The sequence below is a fragment of the Charadrius vociferus genome, unplaced genomic scaffold (genome assembly GCF_000708025.1).
Source record: "Charadrius vociferus isolate BGI_N301 unplaced genomic scaffold, ASM70802v2 scaffold332, whole genome shotgun sequence".
Taxonomy (NCBI): domain Eukaryota; kingdom Metazoa; phylum Chordata; class Aves; order Charadriiformes; family Charadriidae; genus Charadrius; species Charadrius vociferus.
Window position 1 is genome coordinate 2,236,745 of NW_009647418.1, and position 27,866 is coordinate 2,264,610.

The following is a 27,866-nucleotide window of genomic DNA, read 5'->3' on the forward strand; positions in this document are numbered from 1 at the left end:
ACTAAATATGTTTTGGTCCCGAATGAGGACTTGCAGATTTGCCTTGGAATTGCTGGTAGCCGTGCAATCTAGAATGGAGTTTTAAGTCTACCCGATGTGCAATTCTACATGTGATAACTTGGCACAGAGAGGACACGTATTTCCTCTGCTTATGATTTCCACGTGCTTATGCCATATAATAAAACTCTAGATCTCCATAATTTGTATCAACTGTTCAGAGCAGATGCTACACTATTATTCTGTCTGACACATTCGCTATGCCTGCTGGGTTACTGCCTTTTCCGAGACCTTTGAATTAACCAGATTTTTGGGTCATCAAGATTATTTAATGTTACTGTCATAAATATTTGTACAGGACTTGGTCAGTGCTTATATAAGAACTGAAAGACAGTAATTTGTTTGAAGAGGATGTGTGTTTTAATGAACTGCTAGCTGAATGTTAGATATAAACTGTAAAAAACTGTTTTGTAGCAGGAAAAAATGACTATTTAGACTGTCAGTTATTTAGATTTGTCAGTTACAGCTGTTTAAAGTTAAAATCACTTGAGAGTTCTTTAAAAAGAGGGCTGTTTACTTCTAAATAGCTGCGTTGGCTTATCATCCTGTCCTCAAAAGATGAGAAGCCGATCGAGAAGCCGATCTCTTGCATCTTATTAATCATTTTCTGTTAAGCCATGTTATCCTTTGAATTGTTTGTATTGCAGAAATGAGAGGTTGTTGTTGTATTTCACAGTTGATTCTTCTATAAAATTCCTTTTTTTTTTTCCTTAATTTCCAAAGTACTGTCCTCTCAAATACAAACAATAAACTCAAAATACCAACAATATGAATCTGTTGTTTGGAAATGATGAAGGTTATACATCATCCAATCTGCTGAAATGTGTTACAAATGAATAAATATTTGGTTTGCCTCTAGCTCTTCTTAGAAGCACTGAAATTAGTATTTTTTTATTGAAAGAATTTTTGCCAGGTTTCTCAATGAGGGACAATACTACAAATAAGCCAAAGTATGGAGGCTGCCAGGGGGTGCTGTGTGCATTCTGGCAAACTTGGGTTGTTTCTTCTAAATATCTTAATTAGCAGAGCGTAGTCTCTAAGCTGTTTTTGGAGAGCTGCTGCCCTGCCAGACCACAAGTAACAAGCCCCCAGATCCTGAGGTTTTAGGTCATAAGATAGTCTTTAGTACTGTGATGTTGCGCTGAGTGTGTGTATGATTTTTCACACTGATACAACACCACAAGAATGTGCCAAGTCGGACAAACTCCTCTTCGCCCTGTCATCCGCTGATGCGACGGCTTTTTGTGCTCTTGGGTGGTTCACAGCTGGAGCCCAGGTTTAGTGCGCTCTCGGGAAGAGCTGTGGGTAACCTGGTGTAGGAGCAGGAGTTGATGTGTCATTGGGTCTTCATTCAAACTGTTTCCTACTGTCCAAATCCAGATTTTTACAGGATCCCTCATAAATCATATCTCTGTTCCTATGTTGGTGAGTCTCTAAATATTTTCCTTTATAGTATCTGGATTTGGTAATCTTATTGCCAGGGTGCTGCTACGGTTCTGCTGTCTGTACGAAGCACTGCTCAAAAGGAGTCCTAGAAACCATCCCCATTGTTCATGTGCTTTGAGACCTTGGTATGTGCAATGCACTGGGAGGATTAACTATGTGATATATTTTCCCTTTCAGAAAAAGAGCAGAGAGGAGACATGTGGGGAAGGCAGTGGAGTAGAGATCCTGGAGAACAGGCCATACATGGATGGACCAGGAGGCAACGGGCAGTATACTCACAAAGTGTACCACATTGGTATGCACATACCCAGCTGGTTTCGGTCAATATTGCCCAAGGCAGCTCTGCGAGTCGAAGAAGAATCATGGAATGCATATCCTTATACAAGGACAAGGTAAAACTTACCAAGATGTCCAGAGGTGTGTTTCCCTACTTTAGGGAGAGGATTTGTTGTCACTCTGTGTGCGGTGGCATCTCTTCTATCTCCGGTAATATCCTTTAGAGAAACTGGAGTCAAGTCCTAAAATTCTTACACAGTGCTTAATCTTAGGAGTGCAAGTGTTGCCTGAGCTGCTGGCATACATACTTGAGAATTTGTGGCTGGCGGCTCTGAAATGTGAGCTGTTTTGTCCATCAAAGCATGGGAAATCTTGATTGGTTTTTATTTAGTCTTGTATCCTGCACTGGATGTTCTGCTTAACGTTGCAGATATCTGCTAGCATGGTGAAGTTATAAATGTACGCAGTGATGGGATAGTTGTCATGTTGAACGCTGTCAAGTAAGACAGGATTCATTTGTTCTAGGGGGGAAAGAAAAATCTTTATAAATAAATAAAAAAACCTGGTGCTTCTTTTCTGGAAACTGTCTTACTGTCATTTAACTAGAAAATAACAAACCTACATCCTATGGTTCTCACCCTGAGAAGGGAAGAGCGCCAGAGGCTCTGTGGAGCCCTCTGGGACCTCCTCATTTTGGCTGATTTTGTCTGGAAGGATTTCATTTACCCTGGAATAAATAGCCTGTATGCTGGTTACTCTGGTTTAGAGCATTTGCCCTTTTCCAGGTTTGCAAGTCTGCTATTGCTGTCATCTTTCATAATAAAAAGGCTTTACTGGATATTTTGCTTTTCATCAAAAATCTAGAAAAGTTTCATAGTTCTGTTTTTGCTGCTCTCTGCAAGTAACATTAGTCTGGGGAAAGGTGGGGAGTCAGTGTCTGCGTACGGGCGGTTGCTCATGACTAAATATAATGGAGCTGTCTGACTTTCAAGTGATTAAAGTCCACTTCCAGTCTGTTTTTATCTATCCTCTTGAAATGCCCGTGAGTCAATCAGTTGGCCAGGAAACCTGGTGCTGCACAGAACCAGTCCATATATTATTCTGCCATAGCTTCCAGGCAATAACTCTGCTTTCCTCCTGGTAGACATGCATTTCCAAGGTGTCCTTGTGTTCGTATCTGTGTCATACCTGCAAGGATAACATAACTTGTTGGTACAGCAGACCTGAAAGTTATCTCCTTGCTGAAAACTGCTGCTTCAAAAGCAGTCTGTCCTGATAATCTTCTCCTGGAGGAGACATTGTCAAAATAAGTTGCAGGTTTTTTGTCAGTGTCTCTGCGAAGCGAGATGACTTGGTGATCCCCTCAGGCTTTCTCCTGCCAGTGCTTGCTTGTTGCCACCCTTGGAAGTTGTTTCTTGGTCGATGTGGATGCCCAGTCTCCAATAACTGCATGGAGCTCATTGATACCTTCTCACCTATAATCCATGCAACACCTCATGGAGAGCACACCCCTTTGCTGTGGGCTTGGGATTTTACTAAACCAGAACTATTTCAGTGAAGCCACATGTCTGAGGCGAGCTCCTGTCTTAAAGAAAATCGCTTTAAATTGTACAGTCAGTATTTTAAGCATATCTGAAGTAAAACACAAGTGAAGGCTGACTTGGATTTGAGACAGATTTTGTACATCTTAGGAAAGCATTTTCTCCACTTCCCAAGCTGAGTGGGATTTACGCTAAGCTGCATTGTTCTCATTTTCAGGTATACGTGTCCTTTTGTGGAGAAGTTCTCTATTGATATTGAGACATACTACAAAACTGATCCGGGAGAGCATGTCAACGTGTTCAACCTTTCTCCTGCAGAAAAAAGACAAACCATTCTAGGTGAATAGACTTTTTCTTTTAATTTCTCTGTTATTCTGCCTCTTTTTTTTGGTGTGTGTTATGTAAAGGATTTTGCTTGATATGTTCCATCCGCCTGTCCCATTGCCCACTAAACACACCCCTGCATCCCTGTTGGTGTCAGGCTGCTGGGTAAGGTTACATCAAGTAGAGTGAGAACACCTGAGTTCTCTTCTAGGGCTTGATGTAAATCACACGGAAATAATTTGAATCCCCTGCCTGCATAATGAAGCTGATGCCTTTCTGTCTTATTTGTGAGTAAGAGTAAGACATCTAATGATTTTGGGGGTAAAAAGAAGAAATAACCATAGAAGAGGAAAATATTGCTGTATAATCGTGTAGCTCCTTCACATATATGAAAATCAGTCCTATCTGCACTTCTGAAACATGAAGGTGTATGTCCTTTTTGCTTCCCCTTCTCTTAGTCTTGCCCTTGTGCAGGTTAACACTTCAGCTTCTCAGCTGGTTTTGGGAGATTGAGTTAATGAGCCTTATATATGTAAGGATTTAATGAGAAAAGGCAAAAGGAAACACCTTATAAAAAGGCAGAGCATGGAAAGTGTCGTGGCAATTCCTCTGTCTTGCTGTCCACCGTGGTCTGTCTCCCCAGCATTTGCCGGGGAACCAGCTGTGTGGCAGCGAGTGCTGGCAATTACAGCCACGCAGGACCAAAGCATCCCTTGCTCTGAAGCTGCTGAGACTGGAAAAGTGTTGAGCTCAGGCTGACTTGTGACAGTCCCACGCTGCGCTGGCCGCAGCCGGAGCTCCGGGGAAGGACATCTAGTGGCTGCTCTGGCTTCTTGAGCACTGTTGACATGCAGGACATGGCAATAACCCCGTGCAATTTTACTTGAGTGTTACGTGATTTAAACTTCTTCGTTTTGAACTTCAGTTTGACTGTCCTCATTCCTAAGCCTATCTGATCGGGCTGTTGGTACTGAACAAAGAGGCTTGAGTCATGCTGCCTCACTGAGAAGTGTCAGAAGAGCTGTTGTTTCTTGGCAAGTGCGATCCTGCCCTTCAATCCAAATGCCAGATGCCTCTGCTGAGGTCCGGGGTGGGGGTTGCAGATCTTTAAAATATGTTGATTCACTCTGCTCCCATGGCAGTTTCCACTTCTTCATTGTTGAAGCGTTAATTAGGACTTAAGATAAACTATCTGCCTTCCAATACATTTGGTCTAACAATAGCATGCGAGGAGTTACCAGTAACTTCACTTGAGGGACTCCAAAGATAAGATGTGCAGTGGGTGGTGTCTTTTCCATACCAGTGCTAAGAAAGGGCAGGTGTATTTCACTGTCTCAGATGAGACAGAGCTGTAGCACTACGAGTGATACTAGAAAAGCTGAAAGATGGAATGTGCGAAAGATCTTTTTGGAGCTGGAAAGACAGCGTGTGCAGATCTGCCAGAGTGCTGTGGATCTGCAGTCACTGTGGGCAAAAATATCTATTTGGAGCAAAGCCTCTGTTTGTTGGAACTGTGCGTGCTAGTTCCTCTGGCAGAGCTGATTGCTGCCCAGGAGCAATGTATAAACAATTTAAATATCAGTTGTTTAAGTGTAAGTAAAAAGAAGCTAAATTGCTGTAATGCTTCTGGGACTTACTAAAGCAAAAATAACTCCTGAAAAATGGTATTTTCTTTTGTTCAGGGAAAGGAAATGTCTAACTGCTTCTATTCTCTTTCTGTAGATCCTATTGATATTGTTAAAGATCCTATCCCTCCACATGAATACAAAGCTGAGGAGGATCCAAAGCTGTATAAATCAGTGAAGACTAAAAGAGGCCCCCTCTCAGAAGACTGGATTCAAGAGTACAAGAACAACCCTGGGAAATACCCCATCATGTGTGCATACAAACTTTGTAAAGTGGAGTTCAGATACTGGGGGATGCAGTCGAAAATTGAGCGGTTTATCCATGATGTTGGTGAGCATTTATAATCTTGCAAAGTTCACTGTCGACTTCTTAATGTTGTTTCTGAATTGAAACAGAAAGGTGAGGTGTGTGCGATGTATCATATCCCAAGGCATGTCTGTGAAGAGATTCTCAGATCTAATTACTCTTTTGCAGAGCTATGGGTCAGTTCAGAAAAAATCATGTGTTTTCTGTCAGTTATAATTGTGGCACGTGTGAATCCAAACCACTGGAAGGGTTGCCACTGAAAAGGGTTTCAAGTCCTGTCTAGGCAAGATCTTGCATTCTGTTTCTTTTAGAGGAGGATCTGACTGCTAAATTTTGCCAGATCTTTTTCAAAATCTGCCAGTTTTCTTTATTTTGGACAAAATCCTCAAAGGCTGCTCAAAGAAATGAGCTTCACATGTGAGCCCTAGGTGGTTTCAGAAAACCGCTCCCTGGAGCGTCCCTAGTTTCTTCTACCTGCCGTGCGGCAGCGGTGGAGGTCTCCCTGTGGCCGTACATCTCTGACCCCAGGCTGCAGAGTTCAGGGCTCCCCACCTCACTGTGCTATAACCCACTTGGGTCATTGACAGCTCTCACTTTTGAGTAGATGCTGCTTTGATTGACGCATCATTCTTAGGCGAATGCTTTTAAGGAGGTATTGTTTGTGTCCCAGAAGTAACTAAGTGGAGGCAGTGCAGGTAGTAACAGTGCTGGCAGTAATTTGTTCTTTGCAGAAAATCTATAAAACAACCGATACGGTTTCTGTGCGTTGCCAGAAGAGACAGGTTCTATGGCAAGGTGGAAAATTTAAAGAATGTTTTAAAGAAGCATTGCCATCTCAAAAAAAAGTGCAGAGCTATGGCTGTCCTCTGGCAAAGAAAAGGCCAAAGAAAGGCTGTGTAAAGGATGCTGTGTGCTTTCTGTACACAGTAAGTCCTCCTACATGACCTCTACAGCTGTCCCTTCTATATGCAAAGCTTCTTTGAAATGCCTGATGCTAGCATAAGTAAGTAATTTTATAGCTCTTTGCAGTCATCCTGTGCTCCTGAGAGCTAATGTGGAAAACACTGATAGTGTGCACCACTCTCTGAACAGTTGCAGGTTGCTTTCTTAAAGCTCCTTTGGTTTTACTTTACCCCCAGATGGAAGTTTTTACCTGTTAGAGGCTGTATTACACGTGGCTCTCTGCAATGAGCTCCCTTGGCATTTCGGTGACATGGGTTAATTTAGTGTACGCTGCAAAACATTGGGGGCAGAATAACAACTCCATTGTGTCTGTTAAATGAAAAAGAAGCATGTGACTCTTCCAGTTGTTCAGAGGTGTTTGGCATAGATTAAACTGTGGTCCCTTAGAAATGTTTCTTTTGTATTTCATGAAAGATTGCCTGCCATTTTCCTCTTGATTGAGGCTTTACGGAGAGCCGAGCCAGCTCATTGTCTGCCTTTCAAAAGCCTTTCCACGGCTGTTGTAATGATGGCAAATACTATTTTTCAAAGTGGTTAAGATGCATAAAATCAGAAAAGTCTTTAAGGCAAGACAAAAGTGAGTGAAAAGTGAAAGCAAAAGCTTTGGACATCTACAGAAGATGTGGAGCCTTCCCCTGACATGGGATAGCCATGGGGAAGCTGTTAGTGAGTGGGGAAAGTGCCAGAGCACGTCTACCAAAGACAGCAAAGTACGAGGGTGTTGGAAAGATGTGGGCTACAACAGGACTGACTGGACTTATATGCTGATCCCAGCTTTAGGATTTCAACTGGTGACCGAAAGCAGATGGAGACCATTGTGCAGCTGATGGTGGACCAAGCTGTCAGGTGCCAGAGATGTTCTTGTGGGCCACCCAGTCCTTGGCATTTTTGTCCTGGTTCCTCTGTTTCTAGCTCCTGCAAATTTGTTTCTTGGGGAATTAGCGCGCTCTGTGCAGGGTCACAAGGCAGCAAGAGAACCAAGGCAGAAACCAAGAGCGGGATCCAAACACTGCCCGAGGAGGGGAGCAGTCCTTTAGTGGTGCAAACTAAAATTAGAGAATGGCTTGAAAGAAGAACATATCTGTGTTAAATGATGGATGGATTGTGATATGTAGAAAGGCTACTGAGTGCAGAGGGAGTAACTCTGGGGGATGGTGTTGAAATGTTCTTAGTCTTACTGAGTGCAACAGCCATTTTTTCTAATGACTAATTGGACAGTTACTCAGTGCTTTGACAGCCTGAGACACAGACTGAAATTGTGGTCTATTAGTCTACTTGGCTGTAATATTTGTATGCTTTTTTACTCCTTTCCCATAGAATTTAAGTTTAATTGGACTGGCACTGCATAATGTTCTGCTCCCACTTGCTTCCTAATGGTGCACGTGGGCTGTGATTCCTTTGCTGTTAAACAAGTGTGTTGACTGTGTATGGGTTATTGATTATATACTATGGCAAAGTGGGTTCCCATCCCGGTAACGGGAGCTTTGTCTAAGTCAGTGTGTCTTAAGCTAAATATGCCCAAATTATTGCACAGTGGTAAAGTGGGAGCGGTTTTAGAAAGCTCTTTGGCAGAACTTTTGCTTCAGTTAAGCCTTCAAATGGAAGGTTTACCCAGAAGGACACTGCCCGTTGGGGCCTGCAGGTAGGGTCTTTTCAAGGGTAGGCGGGTTGCAGATAGCACGACAGGGACGTGACCACAGGCTTTTCTTCGTGCGTGTTCTGAGCAGGGGAAGAAGGGAAGGTAGGGAAGCAAGCAGATATAACTGCGGGTTACCTTTGATCAAATACATTCAGACAACCAGAACTGTACCGACGAGGTTATGGGGTCTGTTGTGACTATCAAGGCAATAGTGTTGCACAAGGAAAGTCAGGCATCCTTTATCTGCTGCCAGGAAGTTGTGAGAGTGCATTATAAAGTGGTTTGGGATGTTGCCCCTAGGTACGTAGTCAATGGGTATCTGAACAGTTGTTTTATATGGATAGTTGAGGGGGTTTCAGCAGGGTTTGATGGTGGGTTTTTTGTTTTGTTTTTTTTTCCATTGAGTTTTTGTTTCAGTTACTATTTTTAATTCAATTTGAAAAACAAACCCAAAACTATAAGCAAAAGCTTTTTAAATTCAGCTGAAGAGTTCTCTCTGTCCTGGCTTGTCTCATGGTCATTTACACTTCCTTTTGTGAGATTAAGTTCAACGCCGCAAGCTGCGGGCAAATCGTTTAGAAGAGTCGGCACCTCATGGATTCAGCCAGTCTCTGCTGCAGAGCTGTTGAGGTGGTGGGTTGAAAGGCAAGTGATTTAAATGTTTGCACCCTGCTAGACTCTTCACAGATGATCTTTCCGCACAACGCAGTGGGAAATGTTGTAATTAAATCAGCACAACAACGATGGGTACTTCTGCACTCAACCTGTGTGTGTACATTTGTGCATGTGTGGTTTCCTTGTGGGTTTTTTTTTTTAAAACCAAAGCATTGAGCTCTGTAGAGAAACAATGAAGTCTTGTTAATTACTGGTATTACTGAAATGGGCTGGTACCTGCATCCTTACAAAAGTCCTGTTCCTGTTATTTCTGATTGACTTCAGTTGGGTGACTTGCCTGTGGAGCCTCTGGAGTTATTCTCCAGTTGTGGGCAAGAAGGCTCAGATAAGCGTGGTGCACACTGGGTGGAGGTGGTAAATCTAATCCAAAATCCTCCCCCGTTCTCCTGTGCTGCTCGGTTCTCTCTTCACACCAGAAAGACCTCTTTGGGAGACCATCTCCTACCCTGCAGTTCTTCTGTACTGTCGGCTTTGTTTGCCGTGTGGGTGCACAGGGAACATGTACCGCACAGCAGGTGGTGGCATAGGGGGGATGGAGGAACATTACATTGCCCAGAGCCTCGCCTCCTCTGGGCTTGTTTCATTCTGTCCGACCTGGAAGAAGGTGACCGGTGGGATGCTGTACCCAACCTGTCCTCCCCGGCCACCTCCCACTGCCCGGGGGCAGCGTGCCCCAGGCTTGCAAGGCAAACTGCCACGTGGGCTACAGCCGGCCGTGAGGCGCAGCTTGCGAGCACCGTGTGTGGGGTCGAGTGTGGGACAGGGACTTCTCAGGCTGAGCAGGAGGCGTTTGCACCTCCCCTCCTGCCAGAGAGAAAAATGAAAGTGAACTGGACCACAGACGCCTTCAGCGCTGTCTTGATGGGCATCTCTGGTCTGTTAAAAAGAGATTTTTTTTTTTTCCCCAATTACACTCTGTTTCCCGAGTCTGATCTGTGCCCTCCTTTTCACTTTTCAAATGAAAAGCTTGTTTTTCTCTAACGTTCTGATAAATAAAAATGCTTCAAGACTTGATTTTTTTCCATTGCGTAAGGAGGGAAGCAGTGTCCGGACAGGTGAGGTCAGTCATTTTTAGCTGGATCTTGGATCTCTATAGCTGTGTGGGGGCACTCGGTGTGTCCTCTGGGTCTCTGCTGCCAACAGGAAGGCTTCAGCGCTGCAGGCTGAAGATTAATTCAGTGATATACTCACTGCTGTGCGCTGAGGGACTGCTCAAGTTTTCCATCCCTAGCAGTGAAGGGCTTTTTTCTGCAAGCCACGACTTTTATTTTTCAATTTCTTCTGTACCTGGACAGCCGCATTCTCCTCCAGGTTTTCTCCTGTGTTTAAGAAAGGGAAATGCAGCATCGCTGACACGTCCCAGGTGAAGGCCAGAGGCGAGGAAAATAATCTCATTCTTTTTGACTTCATAACTAATCTGGAGCGATAGAGGCACAACAGCCATGGAGCCCTATAATGCCATCCTATTTTCGAAAGAACAAGGCTTTAAGGAAGGGTGATTTGGGATGTCTAATCAAAGTGATGGGAGCGGTGCAGATGGAGAGGTCTGTGGGTTGGGAGGAAGCAATACGGGTGATTTTTTGTGATCTAAGAGATGAAGCGAAAGAAGGCAGAGGGGAACTTCAGGAGACTTTTTACCCAGAGGTAAAGTATGTTCCTTGAGATGTTAGTCCATTAAAACAAAGATATTGTAGTTGATGACATCTGTGCCTTTACACAGCATTTCCAAGGAGTTGGTGCACTGATAGATCAAGACTGGATCCAGGAGCGCGAGCAGAGGCTGCTGAGACCTGGAATGGAGGGAGTCTTGGGATGGGGACGAGGGGGCCGTTTGCTTCTGTATCTGGTCACAGGCTGTTTTCAAGGTGTTTCAAGCAAGGTAGAAGTGGATGTTGCGGAAGTCCAAAGGATAGTTGTGGTGTTGGGGACTGAATGGTTTTTTTGGGAAATGTTTTTTTTGGCTTTCAGTGTGGATGCGATGGGAGTTTAATCTTCGTTTGTAAGCTCCGTTGATTGTCAATCATAATGGGAGGTGAAGAGGCTAAAACATTCTCCTATAGTTCTGCAAAATGTAATCTGGTGGGGGAAATAACTTTGAATCTTGACTAAGGTTGAACAGAATTGCTGAGGCCCCCAGAAGGTCACAGTCTGCGGGCTCAAACTTGCTTCTCCTATGTGGAGCTCCCTTCTGAAAGTCAGGCAGAGAAATGCATAAAATATTGATAGATTTAATCTTAGTGTACAGATGAAGTTCAGGTTGAGTTGGTCCATCGCGTTAGCTGCTGATCTCAATGGTTATTTGCTCCTGATAAGGGTGACTTGCGATGGCTGGTGGCATTAAGAACTAACGAAAGTGCAGAGCAGAAAATAAAGTGCCCAGGTCTGGAAGGAAATAACTGTATAAAATTGGCTTTTTGTATGATTGGGAAAAAAAAAAAAAAAAAGGTGATTGCTGAAACAAAAGGGATTATTTAAGCTGAAGACCACAGAAGCGGTGGCAGTAGTGAGATCTAAGACTTTCTGTGCAATAGTGAAGCAAATGTTGCTAGAAACATCTTAGAAGCCTTGTGTGCAGTGGGGCCATCCAGCTTCCGCCGTGCTCCTAGAAATGGAGGGTGGCTTATGAGGGCCATCTTTCCTCTTGGTGGTGCTTTTGAATGATTTTAATGTAGTCTGTTGATTGCTGTCTGTCTTACAATGGCGGTGGTGGTGGTGGTGTCGCCTGTGGTCTTTGGCCAGGGTCTTTGTTGGGGTGAGAGGCTGGCTACCCTGCCCAACAGCTTTTCAGCGCAGCATGTTTCTCCTCCAGGCTGAGGAGAGGAGAATTGTGGATCCATAATCCAACTGACGACAATTCCCACTGCTGCTTTTGGCATGTCCTTCAACCCATCTCTGCCTCAGTTTCCCAGTAATTAAAGGGGGAACAATACTTATTGATTTTTATTTTTATTTTTATTTTTTTTTTCAGAAGGGCTCCTGAGAATTAGTTTGTCAGTATTTATAGAAGCTTTTAAAAGCACCGTTACTACTGTGTGCTCCCATTGGTAATAAATAGCAGTTTGGAGCTTTGACCTGTCGTGAGCTTTTAAGCAATAATATTGGTTGAAAATCCTGCGTGACTATACTGTTTTAAAAGTCTTGGGGATAGGAAGTTAGCCAACAAGTTTAAGTCTTGGAGGAATGTTTCTGTTGCCTGGTCGGGAGCGTTGTGTGTTGATATTGAGACAGTTCTTCCTTTCAGGTGTGTGATATGTTGAAATATTTTAAATTGGCTTTACCCGCTTCATTTTTCTCATGCAGCAGAAGACAGATGGTACCTGCAAAATAAAACATCTTTATTCCTTCCCTTACTTTTTTCTTCCCATCCCATTATCTCAGAAACTCGTATTTGTGATGCTGTTTCACTGATATATAGAAACCAGGTGCAGAAACCAGGTTTCCAAGGAAAGGAGGGGGTTTAGGCTTAGTGCTGTTGATGGGGGACGTGCTTCTGTCATGTAACAATTGTGGTGGGATATGAAGGGTTCACGAAGGAACCACTTAAAACTCTCCTGCATAAAAAAATCAGTGGTGTTTGTTGTTGATGTTGGCTTTTTTTTTCTTTCTTCTGGGAACATACTTCACTTTGAAGGCTGGATCCAAATGTTACAACTTCCTAGAACTTCATGGAAGTTGCAACTGTGGTCTGTTTCTGGCTCCTGCTTGGTGGAGTGGGCAGTCAGAAGACAAAGTCCTGGATCTGGAATTAGGAAATCCAGTCCCTTCCCAAGTTAAAAGAAGTTGCAGAGGAGAGGCTATTTTTTCAGTGCGTGGCTGGTTAGCAAGAATTGAGGAGATACAGTACATGAAGTGACCAATTTGCCATCCTGACATTTGCTATATGAAAGTCCTTTACTGCAGCTTACAGCATTGTGGTGTTGGTGCCACTGCAATATCCTTACCCCACAGTGTCTTGAGGTTTTGGGGAAGGTAGCATGGATTCCTGCAGTCTTGTAGCTTTGATGACTGAGGCGTTCTGGCTTTGCAGGTTTGCGGAAGGTCATGGTCCGTGCCCATCGGCAGGCTTGGTGCTGGCAGGATGAATGGTATGGGCTCACCATTGAGGATATCCGGCAGCTGGAGAAGGAGGCGCAGTTGATGCTGGCTCAGAAGATGGCCCAGTTCTGCAGTGAAAATGATACTGAGCAGCATGGAGTCAAAGACACTCCTGGTGAGAAGGATGTTGAAGCCAACACAGTTTCACCTGTTGACACAGAGGATGCCGCTAGTAACAGTGAAACAACCTCTGGAAGATCACTCACTAAGCAGTGGTCCACCTCTTCCAAGTCCTCACGATCTTCAAAGAGAGGAGGTAAGATGCTGCTGGTGACTTCTTCCTCTGAACTGCATGGAGGTTGGGCTTTTGGGAGGTATGACCATGTCTCCTTGTGGCTGGCACCTTTGGGCCAATGCATATTCTTCTGTGAGTCCTTTTAACTCGGAGGCTTTCTCTGCTGGTGTTGCAGGCTCAGTCTTCTCAGGTGACTTGTTATGGGTTTGGGAATATTTCTACTCACCCTATAACTGTGCCTCAGTGGCACATGGCAGAATTCTCGCCGATCGCAAAAGCAGAGAAACTATGGAAAAACGGTAGAAAGAGCAGGCAGCAGCTGGCTAACAGCATTGGGTCTCGGAAGACGACAAACTGCAGCACAGAGGGAGTTAGTCCCTGCTACCCAAGAGCCACTGGTGGCTTTTATCAGGCCTGGTCCTTCAGCGGTGTTCCCTTTCTGGATGTCTGCTGTGTCACAGAGCTGGCCCAGCTGTGGGTTGCTGTTAACTGACTCTCGTTTTCCAGGAGGCAGCTGCAGCTCCCCGTGCTCCTAGGCCGGGGTTATACATTACTACGTGCCGTTCCTTTCAAAAGCGGGCGTTTGGCTCCGTGGGTACTGCAGTGTAGCTCACACAGCGAAGCATCCTCATCAGCTACTGGGGAAATCAAGGCAGATACCCCCAAAAAAGTGAGTGGAGGCTGCTGCCTTGCACTGGTGATGATGTGCGGTAGCTGTTCAGAAACCAAACCTCACAGCCTGCAATTCGGTGGGACCATGGATCACGTTTATGTTCCCTTTTAAATACCATTCAGCAAGCTGTCAGGATTTTGCTATTAAAGCCCTTAAGGACACCCCGTAAAGACTCAGCTTTGAGTCCTGAATTTTGTCATTCACCTCTCCCTTGGCAGTCACCTTTTTTTTTTTCAGTGTTAAACTCTTCCGTTCCTCAGACCATTCTGTACAAAGGGCTGAATCCTCAGTGAGATAGAGGCAGAAGGCTTGAACCCTCAGCAATTCCCGCTCCTTTTAGTCAAGCGCAGCTGATAGCAGGGTAATAGCTGTCACAGCAAGAGGGCAAAAAAATCTTGATTTTTCTGAAAACCCCAAGGGGCAGCATTTCTTCCAGTGACGGTAGAAGGGGACATCTTGGGTAAGTGAAGCTTCTCCGTCTCTCATTTGCACTAGATATTGTGAGTTGAGTCTCCATTTTTATTTACCGCTCTGTCACTGATTCCATCACGGGGTGAATGAGAGATGAGCAGTAGTTTTACCTCGCGATGACTCACTGGAGTGAGCCCCAGGGAAGAACATACCAGATGCTTCATAAGTCATTGTATAAAGATAAAAATGCCGGCTACTTTGTTTGCACCGGGATTTTATATTGATGTGCCCGTCTCTCACTATGCTCTTTGTTATGAACCCCCTCCTTCCAGTGCTGACATGTTCATTGGAAGCTGTAGTTTTCAGACCTCTTAGGATTTCACTTGAAGGTTTTCACTGGTAGCAAAGCATGAATTTCTTTTATACAGCAGAATGTCTCAGCTTTTACAAGAAAAAGTAATGAAAGAAATGAATTGTGATGTGCTGGGGAGTACGTCATGCAGATATTTTAATCCTTCTTCATGCTGGCGGCATATTAGCATATGGAAGCAAGGAGGGCTGTCTCAACTTACCGCTACCTCCAGCTGGAAAAAGAAACGCCTTTTCTTCAAAAGATCTCGGTCCTTTCTATACCACCCGAGTGAGACCTCTGGTGATAGCAGGACCCTTGTTGCCATCCCATATGTTATAATATGCTCTATTTTTAGCAACTATTATGTGAGAGCCTTGACGTCACTCCAGCGTGAATTAGCGCTGCTCTGCCAACCTCCTCGCTTGCTGCTCCCGAAGGGGTGGGCGGTGGGGTAGTTGGGGGCTGCTGAGCCAATGCTGAGCTGCAATTAGATGACTCTGCTCAGGGTCTCCATCCTCTTTCCATGTGACAACCGGGTAGCAAAATTAGAAGAATTTGACTTACAGATTTATCACTGTTACGACAATAGCATGAAACGGCTCGCGCAGCTGTCACAGTAACCAGAACCTTTCAGTGTCTTCGTATATGCTAAATGAGAATTTGTCAGTCTCCTCAGGTTTTTGCGGTGCTGGGTTAGGTGGTGGCTGCAAGCGCTTTGTGTGCGCTGTGTGACATGCAAGAGCCATCTGAAAGAGGGGAGAAGCACTCTCTCTTGTCGTTCTCTGGACGGCGCTCCCTTTAGTAGACGGCTGTTCTGTAACAAGTTTAGCCAAGAAGAGTTCAGGCTGCATCACTGCTAAATTGTATCTGCAAAAAAAAAAGAAAAAAGCAAAAAAGCTGTAATATGTTTATATTTAGCACAGGGAACTCTGGAGGGGAAGACGAAAGGGAGCAGGTAGGTGTGAGAAGAGGAGGGCAAGCAGGAACCAAAAGGACTGTTGGGTTTTCTCCTCGCTCCATCAGGACAGCCGCTCTGACAGCTCCCTATGAAGTAGTTGGATAGCATGTTGTTTAAATCATTCAAGTTTAAAGTTTAAATAGATCTCTAATCCAATTTGTGTGGAAGCAATTTCCTTCCAGAAAACAGATTATTTCTATGCCAGGCTGCTCTGCTTAGCTACCCACCCGAAAGTTAGCGAAGCAGAGGCATGGTTTGTGTGCTGATTAGAGGCACAAAGAAAGCTTCCAATCAGCCTGCTTCCTTCCTAATTGCAAACTTTAAAACCCAGCTGATTTTGCACGTCCTACTAACAATTATAAATAGCTGCCATTCAAAATAGCATAGGAGTGATGCTTTAATGTAGCATCTTGCTGGCAGGTTCTAACAACAGTAAACAAACAGGATCTGTAAAGCGGTACACTGACATCACACCAGCATCATCGGGGTTTTGTGTTTTTAATATTGCAGCAGTGAATTTTCATAGAGAACACAAGACTCTTCCTCCAGCAAAGATCATGTTGGGAACTCTCCGTCTTGTCGATGTAGCGTATCACATAAGGCTTTTTTGTTTTTTCCAGCGAGTCCCTCACGCCATAGTATCTCCGAGTGGAGGATGCAGAGCATTGCCAGAGATTCAGATGACAGCTCAGATGATGAATTCTTTGATGCACACGGTATGTGGAGCCTAAATCACCATCGTTTGTTTCCTGAAATGGTGGGGTAAGAGAACGGAAGGCATGAGGGTGGGGGGCGAGCAGGGAAGGAAGCGAGACTTTTTTGCTTTGTTTGAAGTCTGTTCCTTTCTAACCAAGATACGTGCAGCATCAGTGCTGCTTCTTCAAGCATCGCCAGCAGACTCTAATATTTAATGTAGCAACATTTCAGATTCAGTGTCATCTATTTGAAGGGTTCTTGAACAGTCGTAATCTTTGGAGCTGTATTTTATTTGGTGCAAATGAGTGTGGGTGAAATTCAGCAATACTAACTGGACTGTGGGTGTGTCCTAATGTTTCTGATTCAGTATAACTGATTATTTTTCTAATTTGTTTTTTAATCAGTAGGAGGTATAATTAATTGTCCTGTCTGGGCCTGAAGAGACACAAATTTGCCTTTATTAACTCCTTATTGTCACGTTCCAAGAAATACAGTAGTGAATGCAACAAGGTACTTCGTGTGCCAAAACTAATCAGTGTTGATTCCAGAATTCTCAGAGTAATTTTGACTATCCATATCAGGTGAAAGCTGTGGTATTTTTGTTCTCTGCGCATGTGTCTGTGAAGAAGCTTTGTTCCCTGCACTCATTTTATATATTGTACTTAATGCTTATTTAAGCCTGAAAGGCTCCATCTCTGCTGACAACAGATGGACTCTTCTCTCAGCTTGTAATGCTAATCTAAGTTAGATGTGCAACGTGTGCTGATGAAGTTGGTGACCTTTCTGTGAAATGCAGTTGTTAGAAGATGACGCCCCAGTTCTGTAAAGCAGAATTTCACTGATGTTCAGCTAGATTTCACTGATGTTCAGCTGAAGTTCAGTCTCCAAAAATTCATAGTATTGTGTTCCAGAAGAGTTCTCGCATCATGTATTTAGGCATACATCTCAAATTCTGGGGTAAAAAGTGGCACGCTGTTGTAGAGGAGTGACTTGCACAATACAGCAGCTGAAGCCGCCAGGATGTGTGCAAGTCAGGGGGTGAATGTGTCTCTTGCCTGGAAGGAGAAGGGGCAATTTAGTTTAAGTGTCCCTATTTATTAACTTACGTAGCATCTACAAAAACTATGTAAGGGATTTATTGTAGCAATATACATACAAGGAAAGAGGAGTGAGTCATCGAAACGGCATCATTGCAATCCACCCTCTTTTTTGCCTTTTTAATTACTCAGTAATAAAATTGAGGCAGAGGCAGCTCTGCCTGAGAGCCAGACCCCCAGGGAAAACCTGACATGCTCCTAACAGGCCTGGGAAGGAGAACTAACAAAAATGAGCCTTGTGCCACAGTTGGTATCAGCACCTCTCTTGCCACACTTCGAGGAGCTTGCTAAGAGAGAAAGCAGCTCCTCTTCTGCTGCCACACAGCGTGTCTCCATTTACGTACAGATTGTCCTCCCCAGTCCTCACAGTTGGGTTTGAAAAGCCTGCCCGGTCTGATGGGATTCTGGCTTACGAGTGGAAGCCTTGATGTGTGGTGTTCAACACAGCCCTCTCTTCGGGAGGGACCTCTTGTTGTCCCTTGGCCGGCAGATGACATGTCCCAGCTCTGGGTCTGTGAGCGGGGATGAAGCACCGCTTGCAGCTCATCCTGCCGGGGAGGCGTGCGGGGTCGGTACCATGGGAACTGGCACGGATCGGGATGTGAGTCAACGCCGAGCAGAGTTCCTCAGAAGTGCTTCCCGTACACACACGCACACACACATTTCCTCGCAGTGTAGTGGGCGTAACCTGAACCCGAGAAGATCTCTTCTCGCCGGCTTCCCACTCATCCTCATTCACTGGCATACTCTGGTAAAGATAGTGACAAATACAGTAATATCTAATATCTATCCTGTAATGAATGCTAATAACGGGAGTAATATCCCATGCAGCGATCACTTGAGCAGCAATAAAGGCTGTAATTAAACCTCTCAAGGAAATAAGTTTAATATTTAGATTAAGTTGCTGGAGGAGCTTTGAGTACAATCGTCCTCTTAATTCTCTGCCAGCATGTGTGTTGCGCGCTTGTGCTTTCCACTTGCTCTGAACAGGTAGCTCTGCACTCCCTTGTGCAGGGAAATGGGGGTTTACTCAGATTTTTTTCCATAGCTGAAAAAGGAAATGGCATGCTGATACAAAGTTTCCAGGTCGCTGTCTTTTTATGGTCAAAGTGTAAATAGAAACTCCTAAAAATAATTGGTCTTTGCTTGGCTCTGCCCTTAGTCCCCTTCATACTTTTTTTTTTTAAGGTATTGCTCAGATTTGCTGAAAAGTTTAATATATTTCATAATCTTTTTGTTCCCCTTCCTAGGATTCTTCCAACTAATTATTTTCTTAGTAACTGTAGAGCAACAAGAAAGGGGGAATCCTAGTCTGGGACTCTGAAGATTACAGCTTTTAGATCTTCAAGATCTTCTGTAATTGCTGCTGTTATTATTATGGTTATAACTCTTTATTAAATTTACAAGCCCAAAATTTTCAGGAAAGAAATACTAAGCGCAGACCAATAAATAAATTACAAAGCACTTAACCTCTGTAACAGTAAAAGATACATCTTCAATGTAAAAAAAGAAAAGAGAAATGCGGGGGGGGGGAGGAACCAGCAACCCGTACGAAAGTCATCATTGCATCATTGCAAGAGTTGAGTTGCTGCTGTTTGGTTTCTGGGGGGTTCAGGCAGGAGCTCCAGGGCTCTGTTTCCTTCCCAGGAACGTGCCAGGATTTAATCACGAAGCGTGGAGGCTGCAGCGTGCCCTGCCCAGCTGCGCTGCGTCCACGTTCTCGCCCCATAAAGGAGCCATCAGGCTGCTGCTGTCTCAGAGGACCTCTGGTTTGATCTAAACATTTTTGTGAGCCCTTTCTCCCCTCCAGACTGGCCTCCCTGTGCTCAGGCTTGGGCTGAGAGCGAGCTCAGCCTCCCATGGGGGAAGTCCATGCGCATTGGATATACCAGCCCAGGCCAGCAGGCACCGGGGGGTGGATGTGTGGGGTCTCCAGTGGGGGCACTGGGGTGAATTCGGCCAACGCTACGGCTGCTGATGTCTGCTTGGTGATGCCTCCGCAGGGCTCAGCTGCTTGTTCCCGTGTGGATGTACCAGCAAAAGCCCGTGGACAGGCAAGGCTGGACTCTGTGTCAGGCTTTCCCGGCGGTGAATTAGGGCTCTGCAGCCCAGCACCGCGCGGTACGGGCACGAGGCAGCAGTGTGTCCTTCGCTGTCACCCTCCCGGCAGCCCTCTTTTCTCCCCTAACCCGGCACAGCTCCTCGGGTGTCTGCTGCAGAGCAAGGCTGTTAATCTTTCTTATGTTCTGGATACTACTGTGGGTGTTTTGCAGGGTCTCTCCTTTATGCATCTCTTCCTTTTAATTACGCTTCGAGGAACAATATTTTTGGGACCCTTATTCTTTACCAACTGTATTTGAAAAGAGCCAGGGGATTCAGAAGATACTGAGGTAGGAGGGCAATGGCAGACACATGCACTCAGTGTGATCAAACAGGTCTCATCTCCGAAGGAAATCGGGCTAAAGATAGCCTAGGGAGTTCACGTTTCCTTTATTAATCATGCCTTTTTAGGCATTCGGTCCTGTTAACAATAGCGATCCTTGTCACTGCTTCCCCCAAAGACCTCCCACAGCTTTCAGACAGGTCTGGGAGGATCCCAGTAGCAAATGTTACTTTGTCTTCTCTCCTGTACTGGAGCATACTGGCTGCTTTAGCACTATCAGAAAGCACAGCAAGAAAAACATCAAACTTGGTACCTGAAATGGTAGCGTTAAAAATCCATATTATTTTTTCCACACCTTCAGTTTTGTTTACTAAAAACATACAACTAAAACATTTTGTTTACTTTTCAAAAGGTGCTTTGGATTCTATATAACATAAACTGGTAAAATATCATGTTTTATTACAACTTAAGCCATTCAAATGTGTGTAAGATTACATAGAGTTATGGGGCCTTACTTTTATTTACAATTCTGTTCTGTGCTCTTGTCTGTATAAATATTTGCATGTGTGTGACTCTCAAAAAAAATCTCTTTTTTAAAGAGGACTTGTCTGACAATGAGGAAATGTTCCCGAAAGAAATAACCAAATGGAGTTCCAATGATCTGATGGATAAAATTGAAACCCCCGAATGCGATGATGTCCAGGGTAATCTATTTTTTTTTTAAAGTAAAAACTGCATGTGATATTTTACAGTATTTCTAGGTAATTGTTACAGCCGTGTTCTGAAAAAGGTAAAACTCATCTTCATTTCACAAAAGAAGATGAGGCAGAGCATAAAAATGACTGGCCAGTGCTGCCGAAAAAGAATTGCCTAGTGGGAGTTGGGATAGCTCATGATTTTCTTTTATTTTCCATGTTGGTTAGGCTCCTTTGTGCAACAGCCACGATTCTCTCGCATAATGATGAAATATTCCAGCTCCGTCTTGAATTACTTGAATTTCTCCCGACTCTTCTTTCCTCTTGCTCCATCCTTTGTTCTTGTCTATATCTGCCTTGGTTTTATTTTCTGCTCATCGCTATGAAATTTTGAAAGGAAGCTGGCTCCTCCGCCGGATCGATTCATGTAGCAGCACGGCGGAAAATGACACTGAGGCTTTCTGGTACAAAGTCGGTCTGCGTAGGCACAGACATATGAACACATCAGATCTCTGCTACCCCAGCATAGTTCAAGCAATTCCTTTTTATTTTCCCACAAACTGATCGTTTCTGACAATTGGGCAGGGATTTCCCATTGTTGCCATGCTTAATAAAGCAATGGTGCTGGGTCCCTGTAATGAGAGAAGAGCTCACAATTATCCTTGGCGCTTACCAAGGTTATGAGAAATTGTTGGAAAATAAGTGACAAAAAATAACATTGCCCGGGCTTCTCAGGTGGAAGGAGGTGGGGTGGAGGGAGGGGGCAATTTGATGAAGTAGTTAAGGAGATATGAGGCAGAAGAGGCTGAGAGGCATTGGCACAAACAGTGTCTTTCTGGAAAAGTGTCTTTGCCAAACCGCATCTCGCAGCACTGATGTTTTAAACCTCTGTGTTTCCAGGTGACTTGTATCACGAGACATCAGCAGAGTACCATGTTGGCTCCAGCGTGGAGAGGCTCAGCATCATTGAAGTAAGTGCTTTAGTTTCTTGTAAGGAGATCCTTTGTTGCTGGAAGGTGTCTGTGTGAGGTAAACGGGGTAGACAGCTCCTTTCGCTGCGAGTGGTGTATTGTCTTTGCGTGTCATTCGGAGCCACGCCGGCGTGCTGTGTACTTCAGGGCCAGGTTTAAGGGATTATTTCACCGGTCTTTAGAACATCATACAGAAAATGCTCTGTAGTTTGCAGGCGGTGTCAGGTATCCAGCTGGAAAAAAAATGCTAATCCTGTGGGGATAACTGCTGCCTGAGGCACTGCTGGGTAGAGCTCTCCTGCTAATGCCGAATGAGCTGGCGTGGCCGTGGGAGCGGGAGAGCTGCGGTACTGCCACACCGAGGGGCAGGCTGCGGTGGTCCAAGTGACACAGCTCTGCTGTAGCCCACTCTATACTGCTGCTAAGGGTCTTGTTTGGAAACCAGTTATAGCATAGCCTGTGTCAGCGCTCTGGACAAAATAATAAATAAATAATGCCCACCCATCCTGGCTATACAGGCTTTTGCACTTCAGCGTCCTGGTGAGATAGTGTTTCTTGGAGTGGCTGTAGTCATCCTACCCTCCATCTGCAGAGACGGTGTAGCTGCTTGCAGAGTGCCTAAGTCATGTCGCGGTCTGTCAAAGACCATGAGCGTGGTTTTGGTATTACTCTGTGTGCCAGGCTGTAAGTTCATGGTGGTTTGGCTTTTTCGTAATAGACGCAGAGCTCAAGGGCCATGGGGAGAGTGGGTGGCTGGGGACGGGAACGGCTCTAGCCACTTCAAGATAAACAAGTCACAGCCCTAAGATTTCTCTGACAGCTCAAGGTGGTGTCGAGAACTTTCAAAGAGCTTTACAAACTCAACTCCCTCCCATTTCTGCCTTCATTTTAGAAAAAGAACAGATTTCAAAGAGAGATGAAAAAGTCAGTTATTTGTAGTTGTTCACAATTAGTCTACTATGATAGTATGAAATACCTGGCTGCCACCGCAGGGATTTTCAGGTTAAGAGCATCCATCACCAAAAGGTAGTTCAGGAATCGGGAGTCTTAAGAGACTCCAGATCTTACAAGAAAGTTCTAAATAGCCACCTCCACCCCTAAACTAATCAGCAGTTGCTTGCATGTTCCCCGCTTCCTTCAAGAGCAGAGGTTAATGAACTGAAAGGGAAAGGCGCCTCCAAATGACTGCTGATAAACCTCCGGATGACCTGAGCTTGGTGACTCATGTTGCTCTCCAAATGAGCACTTAAAACATTTGTCTGAAAGCAAAAGTAGTGCTGAGATGCTGAGAGAGCTCCTCCCATGCCTCCAGCCAGGCAAAAGTTCACCTTGCAGGCACTGTAAACTGGAATCAGAGAAGGTTTAAAGAGCAGGCATTAATACAGTGTAATGGTACTAAATAATTAAAGGCCATTCTTATGCAGGAGGTCTGGAAAATCTTTATTACAGACTTGGATGTGAATTTTAATACTTCTGGTGGGCTGTGTATTAAGACGTGCTTTAACATTATCTGGTAAAAATGTAAGCTAGTTGTTAGGTTGCTAATGTGTGCCTGGCCATGCTTCCCTCCCACCAGCAGGTTTGTCAGGGGCTCAATCACTGCTCAAAGGACAACAGGTGACTAAAGATGCTAAAATGAGAAGAATTTGCCAAATGGAAAAGTACTGCTGCCCTCCACCCCTTCCACACCCCCTCCTGATGGCGATTGCTCTGCCTCTCCAGGGAGTTGCCCGGGACTTTCTCAGATGTCTGCTGGCACAAGGGATAAGGCACAGGAGGAGAGATCAGTGCCTGCTTTCATGTGTCTCAGAGGTGTTGGGGTGGGAGATTTGAGTCCTTGTGGGAGCCATAAACAATGAAAGCCCTGGTAGCGAATAGATATTAAAAATAGTTACTGCTCTGTTGTTTATCATATGCGACCAGTACAAATGGGTGCTCTTGTACGTGCTCCTGGGGCATCAGGATTGGGTTTACAGCTGTTCTGTTAACATTAACCCACTCTGGAGTTCAGATGCAATTCCCTCCTTCCCCCAAACCGCAGCCGGTCTGTTTAGGCAAGGAATTGATTCAACATAATATGCAAACGACCTGGACAGCCGCAATAAAAACCTTTACTGCGTTCATGCAGCAGTCTCTGAGCCAGATGTTGGCCAGTCCTAGGGTCATGGGGTCTTGAAGTTTTTTTTCTCTTCAGTTCCTCTTTTGCAACAGTATAAGCAAATCTGAAGTCTTATTTATAACTTCTGTGGTAGGCAAGCAGATGCAGTGACTGACCTCTTCCTACAGCTTCTTTCCCCAGTAACTTGCCACTTGCTGACCTGTTTGATCTTGTTTTGTTAATTTTGCTGAATGTGTTTTACTGTCAGCTGCTGCAGCTGAGCTCAGCACCCCAGCAGAAAGCAACACACCCATCCTTTATTTCTTTATTTTTCCACCCTGATGCACACAAGTAATGTCTTTACTGCTGCCGTGTTTTACCTGCTTAGAATTTTATGCAGGTTTTTTTTTACTTTCAGTGTTCCTTCTGCTTTGGACAGTCACTTGCACTGAGGCTGTGAGTGTGCGTTTGTGCACACATATGTGTAGGATAAGAGACCTGGGAGGAGTAGTCGGGTTCTCACCTGTGGTATCCAGGTGTATTTAATGACCATTTCCATAAATTAAGCACGTTCCTTCTTGAAGGGAGTTCAGTTTCTTACCCATAAATCTGCAGCTGTTATTCTAAAACCTCTTATCTCCTGCGTTTAGAAACCTGATTTTCAGTCTATGCTTATTCAGGATCAGTTTAGGCTCTTGTGCCTGTGCCTGCACTGTCCTTTGACTTAAGTGCTTCTCTTCCTTCCCGAGCTTTCTTCACTCGTCTCCACTGTGTTTGAGAGCAGGCATTGCATCCTTGGGTAGCTTTATGAACCAAATCAAGCTGAAATCTTTCGGTCTCTGTTCAGAAAGTCTCTGTGCTTCTTGTCCTTCTGTGGTCCTTCTCACACTGCAATTATCTTTGTGTGTGGCCCGAATTGAACTCAGCCTTCTAGACGGAGCCTGCCAAGGCCTTGTATCATGGCTAATACTGTTTCTGCTGGGAATCCCTTGCTTCACGGATTGTTGTTTGCCTCATCCCTGACTGGACTTGATGTGGATAGTGCGTTTATTGGACACACTATATGTGAGCTTGGGGTAGAAGAGATTATAAAATTTGCTTAAAATGCATTTGGACCAAATAGAACCTCTTTGCAAAATAAGCCTTTCTACTGTGCTGTCTTTTGTTCCCACCTAGGATGAATCAGTGCAGCCATTAATGCAGCCAAGTAAAATCCATGTCCTCCTCTTGGTACTCCATGGAGGGAACATCCTGGACTCAGGAAGCGGTGATCAGAGCTCCAAGCAAGGGGATGTCAACACCATCGCGACAGTGTTTGACACAGTGATGAGGGTACATTACCCAGCTGCTCTGGGACACATTGCCATCAGGCTAGTCCCTTGCCCAGCCATCTGCTCTGAAGCATTTTCACTGGTGTCCAGGTAAGTTAATGCTACTTTGTCACAGAGAGAAACGTTTAAAATGTCACTCTTGGTTTTTGTTTCTTTTCTTGCATCCCTGAAATGTTCTGCATGTAGTATTGAAAGCTCTGACCACGCTTTGAGAATGCACTTATTAATATACTAGCGAGGCATTCAATCTCGATTTCATACTTAGCTTCAGTGAATACAGTAATCATGCAGCAAGAGTTCTGAGATTGATTTATTCTAATTAATCCAATAAATACTAAGTCTTTAATTCCTTGTCTGAGAGTTGTTCTATCAATGTAAGTATGTTGTCCTTGAAGATTTACGTTTGATGGGAGGGAAAGATTTATTAAGCTCTCACCCATTCACAGTGGAATAAATGGCCTTTCTATCTTGAGGCTTTTTTTAATGAGCCGCAGTACTGACTGTACGGTCTGCAATTGGTTTACCCACTCTGCATGTTAGGCTGAATGTTTCCAATGTCTCTTGCCTTCTCCAGCCTCAGCCCATACAGTTATGATGAAGGCTGCCTGTCCAACAGCCAGGATCACATTCCCCTTGCTGCGCTCCCTCTGCTAGCAACATCATCCCCACAGTACCAAGAAGCAGTAGCCACAGTCATTGTCAGAGCCAACCAGGCCTACAGCGAGTTCATCAGATCCCAGGAGGGCATGTCATTCAACGGCCAGGTGAGCCAGCGGCTGTTTATAGCCACAATGAAAGGAAGAGCAAGTGAAGCAATTTCCTTCTGAAGCTCTTTTTCCCATTAATCTCTCAGGAGGGATGGAAACATGACAGTGTTGAGCTGCAATAAGAAAGTGCTGTGCTTCCATTTCTTTCTTTCTGAGAGAGATTATTGCTTATGCTCTGTCTTGAACCTTTGGGATTCAAAGCAAAGTCTGAGCTCGTGTTCAGAAATGAAGCTACAAAGCTGTGGAGTTAATCAATTTTCAGCATGACACACCTTTCCAAATCAGGAATGCTACTTTTGTTACTAAACATGATCTCTGCTCCCCTTGCAAACTGGGGCTGTTCAAACGTTCCCATCTTTAAAGGATCTTCAGCAGCTCATGCAGGAGTTGTCACAGAGGTGGGTTTCTTTTTTGAGATGGCGCAACTGCTGTGCCCCCTAAAAGATCACGACAGAGCCTCGCACCTCTGTGAGCAAAGTGACTCTCTGGCCCCACGAGGTTTGAGCTATGGGACTAGCTGTCACGTCGCACTGCTGTAGCGTGATTTACCCACCCTTAGCTTGTGCCTGGGGACCCTGACATCCCTCTCCTACCCAGGGCTCTCGGTGCTTTCTTGTGCCTGTCTGCTCAATACCCTTGGGGGCAGGACAGCGTTATCTTCTCGGGGTACAGACGGGGGGCAGAAACGCAGGGAAGCTCGCCTGACGTAGCACAGACAGCTGGCAAGGACAGGATCAAGCTTGGTTTTCTGAGGCTGGAGTTAGCGCCATGATCAGTGCTCCGTGTTGCGCTCTCTCACTCCCTTTGGCTGGTGGGGACGGCCAGAACACATTAACTGTGTTAGCTAACGAGGGTCTGCAGGGTGTGAGTGGATGTTCATTGACAGAATAGTTTTACTGATGAAAGCACTGGGCATCCTGTTCCTGCAGCTTTCCGAGGTATAATCCAGCGCTCTGTTTAACTGTCATCTCTGAACTGAAGATAAGGGTGTTTTTTTTATCTCCTCCTCTGCTTCTCTTGCCTTTTCAGGTCTGCTTGGTAGGGGACTGTGTCGGAGGAATCCTGGGATTTGATGCCTTATGCTACAGCAATCAGACTGTGTCCGAGAGCCAGAACAGCAGTCGGCGAGGAAGTGTTGTGAGTGTCCAGGTAATGCTGGCTCCCAGTGTCTACTGGGAATGGGTCTGCTGGCCACAGTGCCCCCGTGGCCCCTGTATTTAATAAGGATCTTTTCATGAAACACCAAAGACTCTCTTCCTTACCAATGGCACACATGTGTCGTAAGGTGCATATGTGTCTCAATTTGGGTTCGTTTGCTCTGAACCAGGGATGCTTCACCCTCTGGTGTGAAGCATCACCCACACCTGCTTCACCCACACCCTTAGGAAGTGGTTTGGTCATTGCCCTCAACTGGATCTTGGGGGAGATGGGGAAAGGAGGGTGGAAGGAGAAGGTTACAATGTGGCTGTATTCCCAATTCAGCTGTTAGAGTGCTAAATTCAAATATTTCAAATCCCAGGATACTGACCTCCTGTCTCCTGGAATAACGGTGAACAACAGCTATTGTTCCAGTGGCTCTAATCTGGAAGCCAGTAGACACCTCAGCAGGAGCAACATTGATATTCCCCGTAGCAACGGAGAAGATCCAAAGAAGCAGCTGCCGCGAAAAAGGAGTGATTCATCAACCTATGAACTGGACACGATAAAGCAGCATCAAGCCTTTCTTTCAAGGTAAGATTTTGAAGGAACAGCAGCAGCAATATCCTGGAGCTGAGATTGGTGCATCTGTGGAACCCGAATGTTGCTTTGTCATCCTATGATAAGCAAGGTGGAGGAAAGTGTTTAATTTAGATTAGAGGGGTACAGATTTCACGGTGTTGTATATGTGGGAAAAAAATTAACAGCACTTTTGCTGGGTGGCAGTGAGAGAATCCAGCTGCTCTACTGCATCTTTATTGCAACGGCGAGAAGCCCTTCATCTTGTTGCTTGACAGGTGAGGCAGTCGGGTAACTGCTTTATTGCTGTGCTGCAAGTGCGGGATGGAGGTCATAAAGCAAATGTAGAAATTGCGCGAGGCAAGACGGTGAAGCAGAACTGGGAATCCGGTATTGTATAAATTTCTAAGCATCTCTGAAAGCTGATTTTTGAGTTGGCTGGCCTGTTCTTGGGAAAGGTGGGGATGAGCTGAGTATCCTTTAGTTTTGGCCTAGTTCAAGTGGGAGATCCAATTGCGGTGCCCTTTGCTGTCAC

General features: G+C 44.9%; 1 protein-coding gene across 2 annotated transcripts in view; it reads left to right on the top strand.

Annotated features, from left to right (window-relative positions):
- Nucleotides 1-27,866, top strand: part of PITPNM2 (phosphatidylinositol transfer protein, membrane-associated 2) — a 66,987-nt gene that overhangs the window by 14,226 nt on the left and 24,895 nt on the right. For both annotated transcript variants that reach the window (XM_009880267.1, XM_009880268.1), the window contains exons 2-12: nucleotides 1,681-1,895; nucleotides 3,538-3,659; nucleotides 5,367-5,600; nucleotides 12,881-13,204; nucleotides 16,198-16,293; nucleotides 20,353-20,457; nucleotides 21,349-21,419; nucleotides 24,694-24,938; nucleotides 25,423-25,612; nucleotides 26,645-26,764; nucleotides 27,135-27,346. In XM_009880267.1, the coding sequence (XP_009878569.1) occupies nucleotides 1,681-1,895; nucleotides 3,538-3,659; nucleotides 5,367-5,600; nucleotides 12,881-13,204; nucleotides 16,198-16,293; nucleotides 20,353-20,457; nucleotides 21,349-21,419; nucleotides 24,694-24,938; nucleotides 25,423-25,612; nucleotides 26,645-26,764; nucleotides 27,135-27,346 (1,934 nt within the window). The remainder of the gene's footprint in view (nucleotides 1-1,680; nucleotides 1,896-3,537; nucleotides 3,660-5,366; nucleotides 5,601-12,880; nucleotides 13,205-16,197; nucleotides 16,294-20,352; nucleotides 20,458-21,348; nucleotides 21,420-24,693; nucleotides 24,939-25,422; nucleotides 25,613-26,644; nucleotides 26,765-27,134; nucleotides 27,347-27,866) is intronic.